The following is a 22,270-nucleotide window of genomic DNA, read 5'->3' on the forward strand; positions in this document are numbered from 1 at the left end:
ATATGATTGGAAAAATTATTTCAAAGGCTATCATCTATATAAGTTTAGTATAAAAATTCTAAGGATCGAATATCAGATTAGTTTGGTTTCAAGCTAAGATTTTGTCCTCACTGTGTGGCTGCGTTCCAGCTAAGGTTATGAGAAGAGAAAATTAGCTTAAGGTTTATGGACTTTGGGCTAAACTTAAGGTTTGGACTTTGGACTAATGAAAGAGGCTAAAATGTCTTTAAAACGGGCTAAAACAAATATGCAAACATTTCTTCAAGTGTACTATGCAACACGTATCGAATTAGACAGTGTTATACGTTTCATCCTCAAGTTTATTTTGGGGTGACATATTTTGGTTCCTACAATAACAACCTAGAAAATTGACGATCTATTAGACTATTACCACCCTTCAATCAAAGACCCATATTTAGGAGATTTGAAGTAATATCATCTAAATCCAAGAGTCCTTGGATCAAGGAATGCAATTAAGGAAGGGGTATTTGGTCGATACTTAGCTATAATAAACTGCTTCTGTTATATGCAATCCTAGACCACCTTGGCTCTTAGGTTGACAAATTGATAAACTCTCTTTCGAAAGGAATTGTTTCCAAAAGATTTTTTGTTGATTTGGTTAAGAGATGAGGTGATAGAATTTGGGAGTCTAGCTATGGTCATAGCATAAGATGTGATACAGTGATAGCCTTAAGATGGTTTTTGATCAACTTTACCATCTTTTGACATGATACAATAATGCACGTAAACTTGGCCAAACTGACCATACCCAATAACTCGACCTAAAATACCCGATTTGAGATCCAATGATCTGGACCTGAAACAATGACCCAACTCAAAACCCAAGCCGGCCCATAATAGAATAAGGCCCTGTTCTTTTGAGCTTCTGGGCAGAGCAGAGCAGATTTCAGCAGAGCAAAGCAGAGCAGAGCAGAGCAGAGCAGATTTCAGCCGAGCCGAGCAGAGCAGATTATTATTATTATTATTATTATTATTATTATTATTATTATTATTATTATTATTATTATTATTATTATTATTATTATTATTATTATTATTATTATTATTATTATTATTACTATTATTACTATTATTACTATTATTACTATTATTATTATTATTAAATATTAATTATTATTATTATTATTATTTTATTATTGTTATTATTATTATTATTATTATTATTATTATTATTATTATTATTAGTATTATTATCGCATTATTATTATAATCATTAAATTTTTAAAGTTAAATATTAATTATTATTATATTAATTATAATTATTATTAAATATTATTTAATTATTATTTTTATTAAAAATAAATAATTAGTATTATCTTTAACTATTAGTTATTATCTTAATATTAATTGCTATTATAAAAATCAATTATTGTTATTATAATTAATATTATTAGTTATAAGTATTATTATTACTATTAGTATAATTACTATTATTATTACTATTATTATTATTATTATTAAATATTAATTATTATTGTTATTATTATTATTATTATTATTGTTATTAATAATTATTAATAATTTATTATTATTATTATTATTAAATATTAATAATTATTTATTATTTTTTTATTAAATATCAATAATTAATTATTGTTATTATTATTATTAAGTATTAATTATTATAATAATTAAATATTAATTATTTATTATTATAAAATATTAATTATTTATTATTATTATTATTATTATAAAATATTAATTATTATTATTAAATATTAAATATTAATTATTTATCATTATTATTAATATTAATTATTATTATAATAATTTAATATTAAGTATTAATTTTAAGTACAGCAGGGCAGGGCAGAGCAGAGCAGAGCAGATTTCAGCAAAGCAGAGCAAAGCAGATTTCAGCAGAGAAGAGCAGAGCAAAGCAGCTCTAAAGAACGGGGTCTGACTCGCTTTTGACCCAATATGAAGTCGACCTGATACCTAAAATGACCCGACCAAAGTTACCTGATACATGAAGTGATCATATTTTATTGTGTTTTCTCCATATTCTCAATCTTTTAGTGCTATTATTTTCCATATTTTAATATTGCTTTCCTCCGGTATGTTTGTTCATGTTTTTGTAGGAAAATGGCTTGATTTGCTAGTGTATGCCTTGTTCGCGGTTTTGCTTGATGAGATAAGCTTTTAGCGTACAAGACAAAGAAAGCTAAGTGTGATAGCTTACTCCACGACTAGTCTGCGGGCATCAAGCAGATTGAGGGTAGCCTCCTCCTCGACCTGCCTGTGATTGATCAATGTGCACCGCAACCTACAAGCAAACAGAGTGCACACAATTTACGCAGTCGATCGTATTCGTGCTAATCCTTAAGGGCAATAACAAAAGTTCTAATACAACGGGGTAACACAAAATCGTCTTTTATAGCAATGTTTCATCTCTATGTGGAGCCAATTTTCGAATTCATCTATATCACATCCAGATAACTTCTAACTAATTGCTTTATTTGCTACAACTACTACCCCTTGTAATCAACAAGTCAATTGAGCCATAACTACATAAGAAAATTAAAGAGTATACCTTGTAGGAACCACAAATAAAGTTGTGTTAGACAAATGATATACGCAATAACCAACTCAATAAAGTACAACATCAAATTTCTAGCTTAATTCACTTAACACCTTATCTACCATTGTTGCATTATTGATAACGAAGAAACCTCCAAATGCATAAATACAAAGATTCTTAGTACACTAGTGATCATCCACTTCCGTTGGCACATTTCAGTGGGACAGCAAATCTTACTAGAAGAGCCACTAACCAAGATTTTCTTATGTTACTTTTAAGATTAATTAAGCTTCCTTAATAGAAGCAAAGCTAACATTATAACCAAATTATATTATACAAGTATGATTAATTATTAGATGACATGATATATAATGTAATTTTCTATCTTAGTTAGCTGGAGATTTCGTAAATACGAACATCTAAGTTTTATTTGGCTCACATGGTTTAGTGGGCTACTTTTACAGCATTTTTTTTGCATAGGTTTAGTTTAAAGTAACATCTTTTTGGTTACTTCGAAATTACATATAAAATTATATAAAAAAAAATGGAAACCTCTTTTAGGTACATCCAAATAAGGGTAAAAAATATATAAATATAATATCTTAAATTAACACTTTTAACAAATATAGTACATGAATTATGGTTGGCAAACATATGCAATTGCATCGATTGAAGTTTGTATACTATATATTTTAAGCATCAATCATCATTTCATAAGTGGTTCTTTTGATACAATAAAGTTCTACTAAAGTATATCAGATCAATTAACTTCAGGTGCAACACGCATGTAATGTTGTGTCATCGACCGTTATAGATTTAAAGAAAAATGATGAATGATCAATTGGTCATATGTATTAAGAAAGCTAGCATCGCATACATTTTAATTCTAGAATTATATAATTGAGTATAAAATTAATGTTATACTGTAAAACACAAATTCTTATATGTAGCTATTCGCATAGAACGTGTAACCACTTCATATGTATAGCGATCGTTTGAAATATGACTCCCTTATTATTTTAATGATAAACAATATGAGTGATCCATTTTTTCACATTATAAATTGGACACAATTATTATTCTAATTTCTACAATACAAATATAATTTCTGAAAATTATAAACCAACATAAAATAAATATTTTTCAAAAAACTACAAAATAAGAGTAAAAATTTCATAAATAAAACTAAAATTTTGATAAATTAAAAAAATATTGATAATAATATTTTATAGCAAAAATAGAGTAATATAGTTAATTACTTGGATAAAAATACGTTAATTATGAACTATATAATCATTAAAATATTATGATAGTCATATTTCAAACGACCACTATGGAATTTTCAAATTAATTAAGTATCAGGGGTTACGACGATAATTAAATGGGGTTACCTTAACGGATAGGGGTTACCGTAATAGAAAATGGGATTACTTGTATAGACAAGTGGAGTGAACTTTTTAATAAAATAAAAGAGAAATTACTCAAATGAACAAATTAGGTTACCTATTTTTATTTTATTTTTATTTTTTTAATTAGAGGATATCACTCTTATAATAAAATTGGGGTTATTCCATGGTCAAATTAAATTAATGTTACACACATGAATAATTGAGGTTATTTATATTAATGAATACGAGTTATTCTGTTCTAGACTATAAGACCTTGCTTTGTAAAGAGGTTTATAAAGAGCTTTTAGCTTTAAGACTGTTACATATTGAGGATTTTTTTTTTTTTTCATTTATTTTCTACAACCACATTACAATATATATAGACAATAGGAATATCTAACCCTAATATTCCTTAATATCTTAATTCTCCTAAATATATCATAACATATCACATATATCTTTTCTATCATTCTCATAATATCATATCACAATATAATTCCTATCTCAATACCTTCTCCTTTCACACAATCTCTCGTGTTTAAGGATTTTCTCATTTCTCACATAAAGTCTTGTGTTTTTCATCCTCTCCTCTCACAGGAAATCTTGTGATTAAGGTTTTTATTCATTCTTTCCTCTCACACGAACTCTCGTGATTAAGGTTTTTATTCATTCTTTCCTCTCACACGGACTCTTGTGATAAAGAGGTTTTTTTTCTCCTCTCACACGAACTGTCATGATTAAGGTTTCAAGATCTCCTTAGGCTCTTGATACCATATTAAGTATTGAGGAAAATATATCTAATAGTATTTCCATTGTATTTTCCCATGCATACTATTCAGCCATATTACAATATCTATAAACAATAGGAATATCTAACCCTAATATTCCTAATAGCTTAATCTCCTAAATATATCACAATATATCACATATATCTTTTCACAATAATATCTCATATGATATTATTCTCATATCCTATCACAATATACATTTCTATCTCAATAAAAACTATTTAAGCTTATTAAAATAGATATTTGGGGTTAAAAAGTTCTTTTTGAAATATCTCAAAAAAGAAGCTATCTTTTTAAAATAGCTTACTGAACATTTAGTCTTTTAGTTATTACATACATTGAAATATCTAATAATTACCAACTATATATTTACCTAACACTTTTATCTAACCAACTATTTACAACCAACTAGTCAAACCAGCTAATACAACTAACTAATTAAACAAGTTCATAAAACTTTTTTTTTTTTTTTGAAACAAATTAATTCATTAATAAAAAGTCATACAACATCTACAAATGAAATCTAATTAACAAATACATAAACTTGAATCAAATTAGGGTTTCCTTCGTTAAGTTACGATCGTTGAATAGATCTTGTACTATGGTACATCTCTCACACACATTGCTGGAATATACAGACTTTTCGGAGAGACGGTTTAACGATTTGTTGTAGCCATAAGTATGATTTTTATCTGATTCACTTGAACGTATTTGAAAACTTAACCGTTGCGATTTCGAACAAATTTTTACTAACGAACAGATAATAAGGCAAAAGAAGAGTACCTTTTTTATAAACCCTAACACACAAACAAATCCTAAACATAAACTAACAACTAAATTAATAAAAACTAACAACTCCACCATAGGGAGACGGACAAATGTCTACACTACTCGTGTAGATTTATTGAAACCTAAATTGCAAAACTAAAGAAAATTAACGGAAAAAGGTCATAAATAGTCTAAATTTTGAAAAAAATTAGACTACTTTCGGCCTAAACGGCCAAAAATTTGAAGAAACCCTAGAAGAGATGGGGAGAGAAAAGGAGTGGAGAACGAGTTAATACAACTAGCTATAACAATCAGATACCACCAACAATTAATTACTAAACGGAGCCTTAATAAAAATAAAATATATAATTTCAAATCAAATCACATTAGAAAAAATTAATTCCCACCAAATAAGATCAAGAGTTTTAAATTGAGTACTCTATATGCAAGTAGATAAGTGTCAATTATTTTGTTACAAAATACACACTTTGTAGGATGTCCCTTAATACAAATATACAAATAATAAATTATCTCTCTCCAAGAAGGCAGGGATTAGACAAAATTATATCTAGGCATTGATGAATTAAATTTGTCTTCATGGCTTTTGACCAAAACATTAATTATGCTAGCTTAGTGCGTATAAGCTTACCAAATGGTTGTCGACAAATTAAGCCTACGTACAAATCTTTGTCCCTATATTTCTCCTACTTAATTCCAAACTTAATTAGTGATGTAATTAAATGTGCTAATCTATTTTAATTGGTTGCCTTTTGTAGCTCTTTAGCAAGTCTATTCGCTTTACTAATCACCCTTTCCCACTTAATTAGACTTCTAAATTGAAAGGTTGATGCTAGCTTCACTATTTGCTTTTTTCACTTTATGTAAACATACATGATTATACGCCAAATATTATGATTGTTTTTATCTTCACGTGTAAACATATGAAAGCTACGATTTTGAATTATAAAAGTTAATTACGGAGTAACTTTTTTAATCGTCTATTCCTTCCTTATGTAGCAAATTTTATTATCTTGAGGCAAACGAATGAATTATTACTTACAATATAAATCTTATGGACTAAGGCTTTTTTTTTTTTTTTTTTTTTTGATGCAAAGCCGGGGGCGAAATTAGATTAAAATAAGTTCACAAGTACAAACAGACAAGAGTTAGAGAGGAGAGGAAGATAGCATGCTTGATAAGGCTTTGTTTAGTTCACCTTATTTTTACTTATTTCAGAAAAAATTAGTTCAGGTCAGAAAAAATAAGTTTAGATCAGATCATCGTTTTTACTTATGCGCAGTTTTTTATCACTAAATATCTTTAATTTCGTTATGAAAAAAATTATGAAAATCACATTTTAATATATAAAATACACATTTTTACGAATCTAACAAGACACCACTTGATATATTATAGATTATCATATATTTAAGGTCAAATTTTGGTCAAATCTGACATCCAAATCAGATCATATCACATCAGATAAGTTCAGATAAGTAAAAATAATACAAACCAAACAAGGCCTAAGAATAAGCGACTTTCAAGAGTTTCAACTTATATAGCATGTCTTTGGTTGATGCTTAGGTCTTTTAATTTTCTGGTCTTTTTTTTTTACCTTTTCATTTTATATTTATTTTATTTTTGTTCTCAAAAAGATACAAAAATTTCATTACTTGAGCTTGAACCAACTAAAACAAAATGTTACCAGATAAATAAATTGAATGGAATATTTGCAGTAAAAACGGTAAGTTTTCTGAATACAACTCTATATTTTTGAAGTATATAATGAGAAGAACCATACTGAATCAATACTTCTCGCAGGTGATCGATCCATTATATAGCTTTTGGTTAATCATACTATTGGAAGTGTTAAACGATTGTGTTTAATTTGTTCTCTATCAATCTCATTCACAATAATATAGCTAGGTATACTTGGAGGGCAGGGCCAAGTATCCTAAGATAAGTCACAAAATATTCTAGGAAATATTTACACAATATTCACAAATATCCTATTTCCTAAAATATATCCCAATACCCCCCCCTCAAGTTGGAGCACCCAAATCTCCAATGCCCACCTTGCGAAGAAGAAACTCAAATTTTACCTTTTCCAAGGCCTTGGTGAAGATATCCGCCAACTGTAGTGTTGTATGAACATAAGAAGGAGATGTAGTACCATCCATGATCGCATCTCGTATAAAATGACAATCTGCCTCAATATGCTTTGTGCACTTATGGAACACCAGATTCTGAGCTATGTACAAAGCAGATTGACTATCACAAAATAGGCGCATCCCACTCTCATGACGTACACCTAAGTCACGAAGTAGTTGTTTCAACCACTTTAATTCACAATATATATACACCGTTCATCGAACGATATTCCGCTTCTGACGAGCTTTTAGCCACCGTGGGTTGCTTCTTGGTCTTCCATGACACAGGAGAGAAACCAAGCAACACTAGCCAACCAGTTAAGGATCGTCGAGACAATGGACAACTCGCCCAATCCGAATCACACCAACCTTCCAACTGTAAAGCATTGTCAGACCTCAAAAGGATCCCTTGACCTGGATTTTTCTTCAAATACCGCACAACTCGCAGAGCTGCATACCAATGCTCTACTCTAGGATTTTGCCTAAACTGAGCTAAAATATGAACAGAGTAAGTCAAATCAGGTCTTGTCACAGACAAATATATCAAGTGACCTACAAGTCTGCGGTACTTCTCAACATCCTGTAATAATTGACCCGTTGCTAGAGCCAACCTGTGATGTTGTTCCATAGGAAAATCTGCGGGCTTTGCATCAGAAGGAATTGAATCTGCAATAATATCCATGGCATACTTTTTCTGACTAATAAAAAATCCCTGCTTGTTTCAGGCTACCTCTAGTCCCAAAAAATATTTTAAATTTCCCAAGTCTTTCATTTTGAAACAGTTCCCTAAGTATGCTTTAAAATTAATCAAAGCAGCTTTGTCGTTGCTTGCAATGATCAAATCATCAACATACACCAACACATTCACCTGTAAATTCCCTTTCGTCAAAGTAAATAACGAATAATCAGAGTATGACTGTTTAAAACCATAGTTTTTCAATGCGGTGGTTAGTTTCGCAAACCAACACCGAGGAGCCTGTTTCAAGCCATATAATGACTTATTCATCCTGCAAACTTTGTCAGAGTTATCATTTGCAAAACCAGGAGGAATTTTCATGTATACCTCTTCCTCCAGATCACCATGAAGAAAAGCATTGTGGACGTCCATTTGATGAACCTCCCAATTTTTCACTACATCAACAGCAAGAAAAGTTCGTACTGTTGTCATCTTTGCTACCGGGGCGAAGGTCTCATTGTATTCTAGACCCTCTACTTGATAATTACCAAATATGACAAGCCCCGCCTTCAATCTCTGCAAATTCCCGTGTTCATCATATTTTTCTTTGTAGACCCATTTACTCCCAAGTGCTTTCTTCCCGGGTGGAAACTTCTATAGAGTCCAAGTACCTTGTTCTTCTAGAGCCCAAATTTCATCAGCCATGGCCTTGCGCCACCCCTCATGCTTCATTGCCTCTTTAAAATTTCTCAGTTCATTGCCTCCTGTAACAGCAGCTACATATTTTCTATGTTTTACAGAAAAGCAATGAGGATTAACAAAATGTGTTAAAGTAAATTCAGTACCTGAGGAGGTCGATGTCACGGGTGAAGATGGACTTTTATTTCGTATGGTGTGAGTAACATAGTCACGAAGCTTCACCGGAGTTTTTTTTTTCTCTCAACCCTTTGCCCAAAGGCTACTGAGCCACATCCACCTCTAAAGAAGCCCTTGTTTACTGTTCATTTTCCCTCAAAACAGCCCCTAACTGCTGTTCATTCACCTCCAAAGCAGCGTCTGCCAGCTGCTGAGTAGTCTCAGGGCTTGTACCTGAGTGCACGGGATCAGCTCTGGATGCTGGAGTACACACGCCAGCTTCCGCAGACAACCCAGCGGACTGACCAGAAGCATGAGTGCTGCTGTCTGTACACACCGCAGGCTGCCTGTGGTGTTCTTCTCTCGGCCGCAAGCTAGGTGCGAAGCGCTTTGCCTGAGCAGCCCCCCTAAGGCCTCAACACCTCTGCCCACATCATCACAATCACCTCTGCCCACATCATCACAATCCGGAACACCATGAGCATTCTCATACTCACCCCCCTCGTCATCACTATAACACTCAGTCACCACATGCCCATGGGGTAGAATTTTATTATCCGGGGTAGCAAAAGGAAATACGTGCTCATGAAATAGCACATCACGGGAGACAAAAAATTCTTTAGTCTCCAAATCAAACACCCTCCAACCTTTCTTCCCAAACGGATAACCCAAGAAAACACATCTCCTACTCCGACTAGCAAATTTATCACCTTTTCTACGTTGATTATAAGCATAACACAAGCACCCAAAGACACGGATATAATCATATGAAGGAGGTTTCTCAAAAAGAACATCAATAGGAGTTTTATAGTTGAGTAACCTAGAGGGTGTTCTATTGATCAAATGACAAGCCGTTTGCACACATTCTCCCCAAAATTTCAAAGGTAAATTAGCTTGAAAGCGTAAGGCCCTTGCCACATTTAATATATGTTGGTGTTTTCGCTCAACCCTCCCATTTTGTTGAGGTGTGTCCACACAAGAGGTTTCAAATAATATCCCATTGTCAAAGAAATGATTTTTCAAGGAGAAAAATTTCGTACCATCATCACTTTTAACAATTTTAATTTCTTGATTAAATTGACGTCTAACCATAGAAATGAAATTGAGAAACATGTATTCAACTTCCGTTTTATTATCAAGCAAATAAGTCCAAACACCCCTAGAAAAATCATCTACGATAGTAAGGAAATAACGAGCACCACAAGACGAAGGTGTCTTGTAAGGACCCCATAAATGTTCAAAACTACAACTAGCTTTACTATAGCTAATGGGAAAGCTACTTCTATGTTGTTTTGCCCTAGGGCATACATCACATGCTTTATTTTTAAATTGAGTACTAGAAAAACTAACAACCGGAAGAGATTGCATAACTTTTGTCGAAGGGTCTCCCATCCGTTGTTGCCAAAGTCGAACCGAAGATTTCCCGTCCACAACCAAATCCTTCACCATAGGAACACCACAAAAATAATATAGTCCATCCTGTCGTTCACCCGCTCCAATCACCTTCCTCGTCGTTAGATCCTGAATAACACAAAGTTTGTTAGTAAATTGCATAATGCAATTAGATTCATCACTTAATTGAGTCACAGAAATCAAATTGCAATTTAATTGGGGTACAAAAAGAACATTGTCAAGCTTCAAGCCCCCTTGCAAAATCACGGAGCCAATTTTTGTAGAATTGGCATTTTTCCCATTCGGCAATCCCACCGGACAACTATTCATATTGACCACATTAGTCATAAGAGATAAATCACAAGTAACATGATTTGAGGCACCGGTATCGATAATCCACCCCAAATCAGCCTTACCATGAAGCTTGGGCTTGATTGAATTCAAATGATCCAATAGTTGTTGAATTTGTGCCGAAGTGACACCCACAAGAGTCTGCCATACTAGTTGAGCCACTGTTCACAGATTGAGAGGAAGCTTGTCCTCCTGTCTTGTTGGCCCGTACTAAAGGAGAAGCTCCCCCCTTCCCACGGTTGGCAGAACCTGATCGCCCCCCACCTCGGTTGCTGCCAGATGCACCGCGTCCTGGACCACGACCCCCACGAGGTCTATCACCCCACCACTCCGAAAAACCATGCAATTGGAAGCAGCCCGATTCTACATGACCCTCCCTATTACAATGCGTACATAATTTATCACTACTGTCATTGGAACGAGGTCTTGAGGTCGTGTCATACTGCAGTTTGAAAGAAACAGTATTATCGTGATTTTTGGAAATCTCATCACCACGCAAGCGCTCTGCCTGAATTAATTGTTGATAGGCTTTATCCACCCCTGGCAAAGGATCTTGAGCCAAGAGTTGTCCTCTTATGGAGGCATACTTATCATCCAAACCGATCAAGAAGTGATGCACATAGTCTTCTTCACGCAATTTCTCCACTTGTGCAACAATATTGCATGTACATTTGCCCAAAGAACACGAAGGAAGCGAAACATATGTATTTAATTCATCCCATATTTTGGAAAGACGCCCAAAATATGCAGCCACTGCCTCCATCGGATCTTGCTTGCACGATCCCAACGAAAACTTCAACTGACAGATTCTGGTGCCACTCACAACGCAGAACCTGTTTTTCAGATTTGTCCACAGCAACTGAGCATCATCATAGTCACCGATTGTAGAGCGAACCGCATGATCCAATATATTCGTGAGCCAAGAAACTAACATTGAGTGGACAACCACCCAATCCTCCATCTTCTCATCTGTTGTTGGCTTCGGAACCGAGCCCTCAATGAATCCAAATTTGCGTTTCGCCTTCACCGAGGTCTTGATTGCCCTCGCCCACTCATCGTAGTTCTCACCACGGAGTTGAATAGGAGTGATGATGTTTCCAGGAGCATCACTCGATCCCAAGTAGTAAGTCAAGTCGACCTTAGGTGTGACGGAATTGTCATTGCTTCCATTCTTATCGTCTCCACCAGCCATAGGAAATTCTCACAGAATATTGATTGGAAAAAAATTAATGTGAACTCTCACACTCACAGATTCTATACGTGAATAATGAATATCACGTATGAAGGAATTTGCAAGGAAAAAATTCGGATCAAAACTTACGCTCTTGATACCATGTTAAACAATTGTGTTTAATTTGTTCTCTATCAATCTCATTCACAATAATACGGCCGCTACAATATATATAGCTAGGTATACTTGGAGGTCAAGGCCAAGTATCCTAAGATAAGTCACAAAATATTCTAGGAAATATTTACACAATATTCACAAATATCCTATTTCCTAAAATATATCCCAATAGGAAGTGATGACAAGTTAAAGTCACAGTGTATGGTTCCTACAGGTGTGGGTACCTTGCATCGTACCACCGTTTTGCAAAAAGAACATATTATACAAATGTAAAGAACATATAATTGTAAGGAAAAGAACATACTATTATAATGTAAAGAACATATACCTAAAGTAAAAAGAACATATTTGCACCAAAAAAAAAAAGTAAAAAAAACATATGTCCATGTTCTTTGATTGTCAGTGTAATGAACTTTTATTTGCGGTATAATGTTCATTGCTTATTGTAAAATGTTAATTTTGTCTTAAAATTATGGTAGATATATATAAATAATGTTAATTACATAATATTTTTGTGTTCTTTATTAACATTATAGATGTTCTTTAATTAGATAAACAAAAAAACATAAAATAGATGTTCTTTACAAAACTGCTATATGTTCTTTAAAAATACAGCGGTATGTTCTTTACAAAACAGCTACATGTTCTTTTCACTCTTTTTGTCTGTACCAAGCAAGGTAGAGGTTGGTGTACCTTAAAATTTGCATTAAAGTCATGAGACCAAATCTTCATTAAGCTAGGTAAGATAGCTCAATAATGATATAATAACTTAAAATTTTCTATTATTATTCAAATTCTCTAATCACACACACTTCAATTCATGACGTTATCACTTTACACAATTACATAATAAGGGTTAGAGACTTGCCCAAGTATGCTTATAGCTTAAGGACCATTGTAATACCCCGTAAATATATACAAGTGCATATTTTAAAATTAAATTAGTATTTCATAAAGTATTTAAATAATTCAAAATGAATAATTTGTGATATTTTATTAATTTTAGAAGTTTTATTTTAATTAAAGGTCTTTTTTTTATCTATTTAATGATTTTGAAAATACTTAATTTCATGATTTGGAAACTTTGGGGCACATGATTTTAATAAAAGGAAGTTTTAAAGTCAATGGGGTTTTAAGAAAGTCAAATGACTAGTTTGAATACGAGAATGGATCATTAATGGTAGAAAGAGAATTTAAGCTAGGACGGAGGGTTTTGAGTAGGGGTGAACATGGTTTGGTTTGGTGCGGTCTGAGTCCAAACCAAACCAAACCGCAAAATACGGTTTGGTAAATTTTTCAAACCAAACCAAACCATATTAGTATTGAAACCAAACCAAACCAAACTGTAATAATACGGTTTGGTGTGGTTTGGTTTGCGGTTTATGATGAGATGATATTTTTTTTCCAAAAATTGTCAAATAATACTTCACTAATTTATAATAATGTTTAAATAAGTAGCCCAAATGGATTAAATTGTACTACAAAGTTACAATAAAAATATCAAGTGCTAACACATAATAAAAATAATACATAACAATAAAAGATATTCATATGAGTACTACATTATAGTCATTAGTTATAGAGTATTGACGGTATAGTTTTTATCTATTTTTCATGGTTTTTTATTTATTCTTTAATTTTTTTTATATAATATAAAAAAAATTTATTGAAAAATTATACTTGTATAAATATTAAAATACGGTTTATTGGTTTACGGTTTGGTTTGGTTTATAATTTTTGCAAAACCAAACCAAACCATAAACCATATTTACAAAAAAATTGAGACCAAACCGTAATTTTATAAATCTTAAACCAAACCAAACCGCTAAAATATGGTTTGGTCTGGTTTGGTTACGGTCCAGACCAAACTGTGTACAGCCCTAGTTTTGAGAGAGAATATAAATACCCATCAGTAGATGAGCAAATTGAATTTTGCCCAAGATGGAGAATACCCAAAGGTAAATTCTCTCTCTCTCTCTCCCCTCTTATTTTTCTTTCCCCTTAATATTTTCCCCTCTCTCTCTCCCCTCTTCTTTTTCTTTCCCCTTAATATTTGCCCCTCCACCAACACACACCAGTTGCAGCGGCACCATTGGCGGGCGCATGACAACAACCTTGCCGTGGTGTCGGGTGTGAGGCCTTCAAAAAAAAAAAAACTTTTACTTGTTTTTAAATTTATCTAGCCTTAATTCAATTATTATTTTTGGGTTGTGTGATGATTTTTATAATGTTTGATTATAATTATGATGTACATAAATTTCAGATTTAGTTTTCTAATCAAAAAGCCCCAAATTGAAAACCCTAGGTTTCTAAATTAATGTATATATATTGATGGAATTCAATTATGGATGATTGAAATTATTGAAATAGGTGTTTTAAAACATAATTACAGCTTTCTTGGAATGATTTTTAATTACCCATTAATTGGGAATAAAAGTAAAGGTTTTTAATTAATTTTCGGCTTGTTTTAGAGGGTTTATGAGTGATTTAAAGAGTATATATATTGTTGGAAATATATATTGAATAGATATTAATGTCTCTTTGTGAATTTGGGTTGTAGGAGAATTTCAAGTGAGTGATTTCGCGTAGTCGTGGCAATTTTGAGATCACATGTAAGGTAAGTTCGCGTACTTGGTAATTATTTGAGTATGTAGAAGTATGATAGGCCTTAATTAATTAAATTTCAAGGTAGTATCATGATAGGTATTGTTTGGAATCATTGATTGGATTGATGTTGGTGATTAATTTTTCGAGTATAGATTATTTGTGGTGAATTGGTGTTTGGAATTAATATGAACCACGCTTTTATTATTGTCATTATTAAGAGCATGTTTAATTAAACTAAATGTTTAATTAAACTAAATGTTTAATTGAGTTTGGAATATTGAAATAGATTTTTTATTATGGTTCATATAATTTTTTTGATGCTATAAGCATGGGAAAATAGCTATTTAAGTGTCTATGTACACGAGAATTAAATTATATTTTGGTGCCTAAGTGCACTTAAGGTGTTTTCAGCACCAAGGGATAGAATTTGTGGCGCATAAGGTGTCTTTGACCCCGAGATAGATTAAAAAAAGGTTCAATATTAAAGATTATGCGGTCACTAATAATTCAAGAATTAAATTGGTGTGTTTGATTTCTTGATGATTGTAATGATTGATTGTGTTATGATTTGAGAGTTATCACCGAGTATAAAAACAAGTAAATAACGTAAGCTGAAAGAGATTACGCACCAAAACTCTTGGAACGTATATCGGTATATATCTTGAGTATGAATATGTGGGGTAGATTATGGGGTTTTATATTTAAACATAACTTCTACTGGAAGTACATGATACTCTATTTTTATTTTTATTATGCGCAAGAAGCCAGGAATTCCGCTACTTACGAGTAGTTCTTTTATAAGGCACGACTAGCTCCCGTGTTAATACCCCCTTTATTGGGGCAGGTTAAGGGGGAAACCCGTTCCATCATGCTAAGTAAATAATCTAGTGATATGATAGTTGGTCATGTTGTATATTGTATGCTTGTAAACAGGTGCAACAAGGTAAGTTGTGTGATGATCAAATGAAAGCATGTTAGTGTGTTTAATTTATGCTTATGTAGGGTATGTTCTCATTGACTGAACTCAGCTGAACTGAACTGAACTGAACTGAACTGAATTGAGCTGAACTGAACTGAACTGAACTGAACTGAGCTGAGCTGAACTGAACTAAACTGAACTGAATATTTTATAAGAGAAGGAAATTAGGAGTTGAGCTGAACTGAACTAAACTGAACTGAGTTGAACTGAACTAAACTGAACTGAGCTGAACTGAACTAAACTGAACTGAATTTCAACGTAAGAGAACAGGCCCGTACTCAGCATTGCTGATTGTGTGTTTGTTTGTTTGTTTGGCCTTATCTTTATCTTGCCTATACGACGATCCATTTCTAATGGGGTGTAGTGGGGATAAAGTAAAGATGAGTTTTTCAGGTGATGAAGCATATTCATGATGGGCGTGAGTGAAGGGCGAATTATGCTTAGTTTCCATAAGAATTATGATGTAGTTTATGGCTTTGAATTTTATATAATATATTTGTAAGACTAACGCAAAGGTTTTGATTTTTGTTTCGATTTTAATAAGGGCCTACAGTGGTTCCAAGTTGTAGGTTGACTTCATTTGACTTTGGTTTGACTTTACTTTCGTTTGGTTTGACTTTTTAAGTTGACTAGTTTTGAATTGTTTTAAAGATGGTCTTCCGTTGTGTGTCTTTGATAATTGCCTCAACCGTTTTCATGGTGGTGATAATGTCTTAAATTTTTCTATTTCGTATTTTAAAAAGGGAAAAATAGGTATTTTGAAGGAAAGATATTTCTAGGGTGTTACGACCATTGTCTCCGAAGTTGTAATAATTCAATTCTTCATTAGCGTGAAGTATGTTGTCGCAAAATAAATGTGCACCGAGGACCAACAATTGCTCCCACATACTACACAAGCTCTTCTTGTGCATTTTGTCATCATACATGCGCACCTTAAAAAACTTCCTTGATGAATTGAAGTCACTCATCCTAAGACTACTCCAAGCAAACACACTTAAGTGTGGAGTAACATAAATTATAAGTTTTGTAAAATAAAGATGCATCGTATTTTTAGTATATCAAATTATTTTACATACACCCCACTTGAGGACCGCAATGATCTCATTGCACTTAAAAACTGCTCATATTTGACCAAAGCTTAATAATGATGTAGCCCTTCAACTTCAACCATGGGAGTTGTTTCCTGGTTGTATGAACTGATGGGCCTCTTGCCTCAGGCTAAAAGCCTTTTAGGTCCACGTACAACTTACAGGGTTTAATTCTTTACCATACTATTTTCACTTTTTACTTCTTATTAAGGGTACATGTGTGATGTGTCACGTCCTCAATTAAGCAAGCAACATATTGAGTCATGTTTTTAACACACATTTCAATCCAAGGCAGTCTTAATTGCCAGTGGAAATACATGACAAATAGGCCATATAAATAGGTGAAGGACCCAAAAAAAAAAAAAAAAAAAAACCTTTAATCTTTAAAGCTATTTTTCATAAAGTATGCACAAATTATGAACTACATTGATACTACTAAAGAGTTTAACTTATACCTTACATATTTTTAGGTTTTTGTGTTTTGTACTTTCGTAGTTCATGGTATTTGAATGAAACTCACGATAAAGTGGAGGATATGATAGGTTCGATTCTTCTTATTTCATATAACTGTATTTATTATAGGTATAATAAATTCTTACTCGCATATGAGGTAATAAGTTAGAACACCGAGAACAGAAATTCCACTCTCAAATAGTAATATCCTTGTTATAGCTTGAAATACTCCTATAATTTGCTGAGCAATATATACAATTAAAGTGAGTGATAAGATGTTTTATTATATAGTCCAAAAGAATCATCATAACTTTAACACTAAGGGTACACTCTTATAACAACAATCTATAGAATACTCTATTACTAATAAGAAATTGCAAACTCTAAAATAATGAAGAACCCAATGCGCGAGAAAGACAATTGAAGGGCATGATAACGGGTCACATGCACCGATTGGTTGAGTGAGTACTCGAGTACATCAACTTCTTTTTTTTCTTCCAAGTGTTATTCTTCTTCTTAGCTTCTTCTTTCATGTAATAAGGAACAAAAAGAAATGTAAGTGGTGAACACCTTGCACTAAATGTAATGACAACAATAAAGTAAGGGAGAATGATGGTACGTTAGTACGTCACACTTGATAATAAGAATTTCGAAGATCAAGTTTTTAATACTTGTACAAAGTGAACATTTTATAGATTTAGTTGATTAGAGAAATAAAGCTAATGTTTTTGAGGGTTTTCTTTTCACCTATAAGGTTAATTATTTAAGGGTCGGGTTAATGGTAACTTGAGAAAACTATGTTTTCTTTTAATTGGACTTGTTAAACGGTTTTTCTTCATACTTTAATAGTCAGCGTGATACTAGACTACTCCCTTTCTAGCTTCGACAAAGTTATCAAGTTATTTTGCCTTAACGTAAATCCACGTATCAAGGAAAAATGAATCAAGTATTGCAATGGGTACTTGTGATTACTTAATTGAGGTAAATTAAAATTTGGATGTTCAAGTACATTTGGTATAAAGGACAATTTTCCTACATCAAAGTTTGTTGTTAAATATATTATAATGTAAATAATACATCTGTTTCTTATTATGTGCAACAGAAAGATTTTATGTCTCATAAATAATACCCCTATGTTGCACATAATAAGAAACGGAGGTAGTAATTAATATGTACTTCATATATAGTGTCCATAAAAAATAACATTGTATGATCATTGTATATTAGGAAACCAGTCTTATGTACTCCTATATATGTAATATATGGTGAATATTAATTTAATAAGTAGTCCTCAATGGATTATTATATCAGCTTACAAAAGTTACAGCAATGATGTCTTGACTTTCCATTAATCAAGTATTTTAAGTCGAGGTTACGTTCGAGTCACGTCAAATCAAGTTTCAGGTCACTCTAATCGGGTCATGTCGGGCAAATCTAGCTTCCAAATCGTGTTAGGTTTGATTGGTCAAGTTCAGTTTGAAGTCAAGTCATTTACCATTTCAGGTGTAGGTCAAGTTCGATTCAATTCAAATTCGGGTTGGGTTCAATTTCAGGTTTGGGTTGTTCCAATTCGGCTTTGGAGTGAGTGGCTTGTTAATTCGAATTAGGTTAGGTTTGAGTCGAATAATTATCGGTTTAGATAATATAATATATCTCTAAGTCAATTCATTCTTACTTGGTTTTCGGTCAAGTTCAAATTGGACCAATATCGGTTTGTTCAACTTGAACTTATGTAATTATGCCTTTCATGATTCAATTGTGATTGAATATGTTGGAAAACAAGATATGAGGTATATAATATGCACAAAATGTATCAAAATGTTGTTTTAAGCCAAAGTTATAACCTTTATTAATATAACAATTCCATAGTTTTATCATTGTAATCATATTAAACTCAAGATTATATTATTTTGGTTGACCTAATTTCAATTTGGGTAAAAAAAGGTCGAGTTTACATCAAGTTTTAGATAAAGTAATTTTCTTACAAGTAAAAAAATAATGACTCTAATACTAATAAGATCGGGTCATGGCCAGGTCAGGATGGATCAAGTCCATAATAGCCAGTTATATTCGGTTTCGGGTACTAATTGGCCCAGATTTCAATTTAGATACAGATCATTGTTAGGTCGGTTTAATTTGGTTGCTTGTTTATAGCAGGTCCGGTACAGGCGGGTCAATTTTGGTGAGGTTACATATCACTAGTTTCACTATCTTTTGAGTATGCGTCAGTCTTAGGTCATTACCAATGCAAGGTAGTTCGATCTCAAATCAGGTCAATTTTTTACAACTTTATATAAGATTGATACAATGATTTTAGACCCACTCTTCAAGCATATGTCATAAATAATTTGTGAACATTTTATATTACACAAAGTCTTATATGTGGCCAGTTATACCATTATGAGTTGATAGTGTGACCACTTCACATGTTATCTAGATGAAAAACGAGTGTATGCATATATCATATACAGTACTTTGTTTTCTATAGCCAATTAATAAAGAGTAATAATTTTTTCTTGTGAACTTTGTCAATTAAAAAACTATTGTTATATATAAAATGTTTTCTCATTCTTTTGTGTAATTGATCAATTTGGACAGCTTACTAAACTTTGAGCGGTTAGCCAAAAACTATAGGTCAATCTTTTGAATATTTATGAATAATACAATTACCTTTGGGAGGTATCCGCTTAAAATAAATTATGAACAGTTAGTAACCTAATTAACAGGTTATATGGAACACTAATGACACTCATTTGATAAGTTTTTAGGTTGTTTTTACCTTCTTTTCATAGCTTTCTTTCTTAATAAATGCTTAGTTTTATGCATTTTCTCTTTAATTTCCTTTTCTCTCTTATTTTGTGTTTTTATGGTTTTTCTAGTCTTTTCTCCTTTATTTGCTCTCTTTTTTGTAGTTTTAGGTATTGTACGAGGTTTGGGTCTTGATATTGATGGCTTAATAAGTTGGAAGATGCCTTTGGAGCAAGCTTATAGCATTGGGAAAGCTCAAGATGTAAGAAAGTGACATGCTCTAAGTTCTATCTCTTGCGCTCTCAAGCCACGCTCTCATGAGATTATGGTATTGAACCCACCTCCAACTCCATTTTAATATGACATATCCAATGTTGATCATGAAGGGCGCACAATCCACATGAAGCTCGCACCAAAGTAAGTCCCCTGCTCCAGCAGGAATGAAGCGCCGCGACACGGTAAGCAGCGCCACATCACGGCATCAAACACCATGACACGACAGCATCAAGCGCGCCACGGTAGCGGTGCCGTGCCACGACAACCTCAAATTGCACGGGTGCATCATTCTTGAGCGGGTGCGCACCTTTGGGATCTGTTTCCTTACCATGTTTATCGCGGGCCCCGCAACCTCATGCAAGAGAGCGCCCAACTTCGTCTATTCCGGGATTTTTGCATTATTTCCTTTGTATATAAATAGTTCTTCTTATTTCTTGGAAGGAACCAATTCATTATGCAATTTTAGGTCTCATATTCTTAGCTTAGTTGAGAGTTTCTCTCTCTAGTATTAGGATTAGTTTAGGAGTAGACTTAGAGAGAGAAAGTGAGAGATTTCATTGGTAATTTGAGAGATTGAATATTTAAGGTGACAACTGTATTGAAGATCTTCATTATCAATCAATGAGGATTTCTAACTCCGTCATATTTTATTGCTTTGTTTGATTTAATTTTTTTTATTTGATTTTGATGTTTGATTCTTGATTAGTGCAATTGTCTTCATATTTTATTGATTCATGATTTCATTAGTTGCTTGTTGATTAGATAATGATTCTTGAGCATTTGTTTTGCTAGGGATTGAGTGAAACTTGTATAATTAATTGGTTGTGATTAATTTTGGAATGATGTTGATTGATTGTTGAGATTAAAGCGATTAATGTAAGTTTGCATGTGAGTAGTTTGATTACGCCTTGAAAACTATGATAGATTGCATTGTGATTTCTAATGACACGAACCATTGATTTAGGAATTGCAATTGTTGATTGGTTTGGATTGTAATTCTCCTAGTTTGTTATTCATAGAGAACCTTAGCTTAATGATTAGGAAATAGCTCTTTGACTCTAATTGATAGCTCTTATCCACTACAAGAATCAGGTCGAATACCGACGGACCTAAAAATCCATCGGAAAAATCAATATTTTCGACGGATTTTATTTCCGTCGTATATTTTCGACGAATTCGAAAATTCTGTCTGAAATCCGTCGGAAATTTCCGATGGAAAATTAATCCGTCGTAAAATATGTCCTTTCCGACGGATTTTTCCGTCGGAAATTTAATTTTCCGACGGAATTTATATTCCGAACCCTAACAACTAACCCCCCCCCCCTCTCATTTCAACAAGCCGCCACTTCTCTTCCCCTTTCCCCTTCACTTTCTCTCTCCTCTCCTCTTCTCTTCTTTTCTGTCTTCTTTTTCATCCTCTCCTCTTCTCAGCTTCTCTTCTTCTCGTTCTCCCTTTGTTCTCCCTCGTTCTCCCTCTTCTCCTTCCCTCTTCTCCTTCTCTTTCCTTTCTTCTTCTCTTCACCGCCATTTCTCTCTCCTTCAACCAACAGCGGCGCAACTCCAACAACCACCAACAAAGACTGCAACAACCAACAGCAACAACAACCTCAACAACAAGTTCCGTCAACCACCAACAACAACAACCGCAACAGCGGCGGAACACCAACAACACCCGCGCATCACAAGCTTCCCACCCTCTACCCTCAAGGTTTTTTTTTGTAGATCTTGTTGTAATTGTAATGATAGATTGTAAATTTTATTGGATAATTATATATTTAAATATTTGATTTAATTTTTGTTGGTTAATTATTGTTTTACTTAATGAAATTCTGATTAAATATGTAGATCTACTGGTTTTGAG

The 22,270-nt window shown here is 33.0% G+C and overlaps 1 protein-coding gene and 1 pseudogene across 1 annotated transcript; both read right to left on the minus strand.

Moving 5' to 3' along the window:
• Nucleotides 1-7,528: 7,528 nt before the first annotated feature.
• LOC145624896 (secreted RxLR effector protein 161 pseudogene) lies at nucleotides 7,529-8,318 on the minus strand (annotated as a pseudogene).
• A 39-nt stretch (nucleotides 8,319-8,357) lies between these two features.
• On the minus strand, nucleotides 8,358-12,102 carry LOC145624897 (uncharacterized). The gene is made up of 5 exons (XM_081677983.1): nucleotides 10,976-12,102; nucleotides 10,671-10,881; nucleotides 9,562-9,947; nucleotides 9,048-9,099; nucleotides 8,358-8,966 (listed from the first exon to the last, which is right to left on the minus strand). The coding sequence occupies exons 1-5, from the start codon at nucleotides 12,100-12,102 to the stop codon at nucleotides 8,358-8,360; spliced, it is 2,385 nt and encodes a 794-aa protein (XP_081534109.1).
• Between the last annotated feature and the right edge of the window lie 10,168 nt (nucleotides 12,103-22,270).

This window comes from Chenopodium album, chromosome 3, assembly GCF_948465745.1.
Source record: "Chenopodium album chromosome 3, dcCheAlbu1.1, whole genome shotgun sequence".
Classification (NCBI taxonomy): domain Eukaryota; kingdom Viridiplantae; phylum Streptophyta; class Magnoliopsida; order Caryophyllales; family Amaranthaceae; genus Chenopodium; species Chenopodium album.

Coding starts and splice junctions, on each gene's coding strand:
- LOC145624897 (XM_081677983.1), bottom strand. CDS start 12,102: ATGGCTGGTGGAGACGATAAGAATGGAAGCAATGACAATTCCGTCACA. Junction 9,948..10,670: donor AGGATCTAACGACGAGGAAG/GTGATTGGAGCG, acceptor GTTCTTTTTGAG/AAACCTCCTTCATATGATTA. Junction 9,100..9,561: donor GCCTTAGGGGGGCTGCTCAG/GCAAAGCGCTTC, acceptor TGTAAAACATAG/AAAATATGTAGCTGCTGTTA.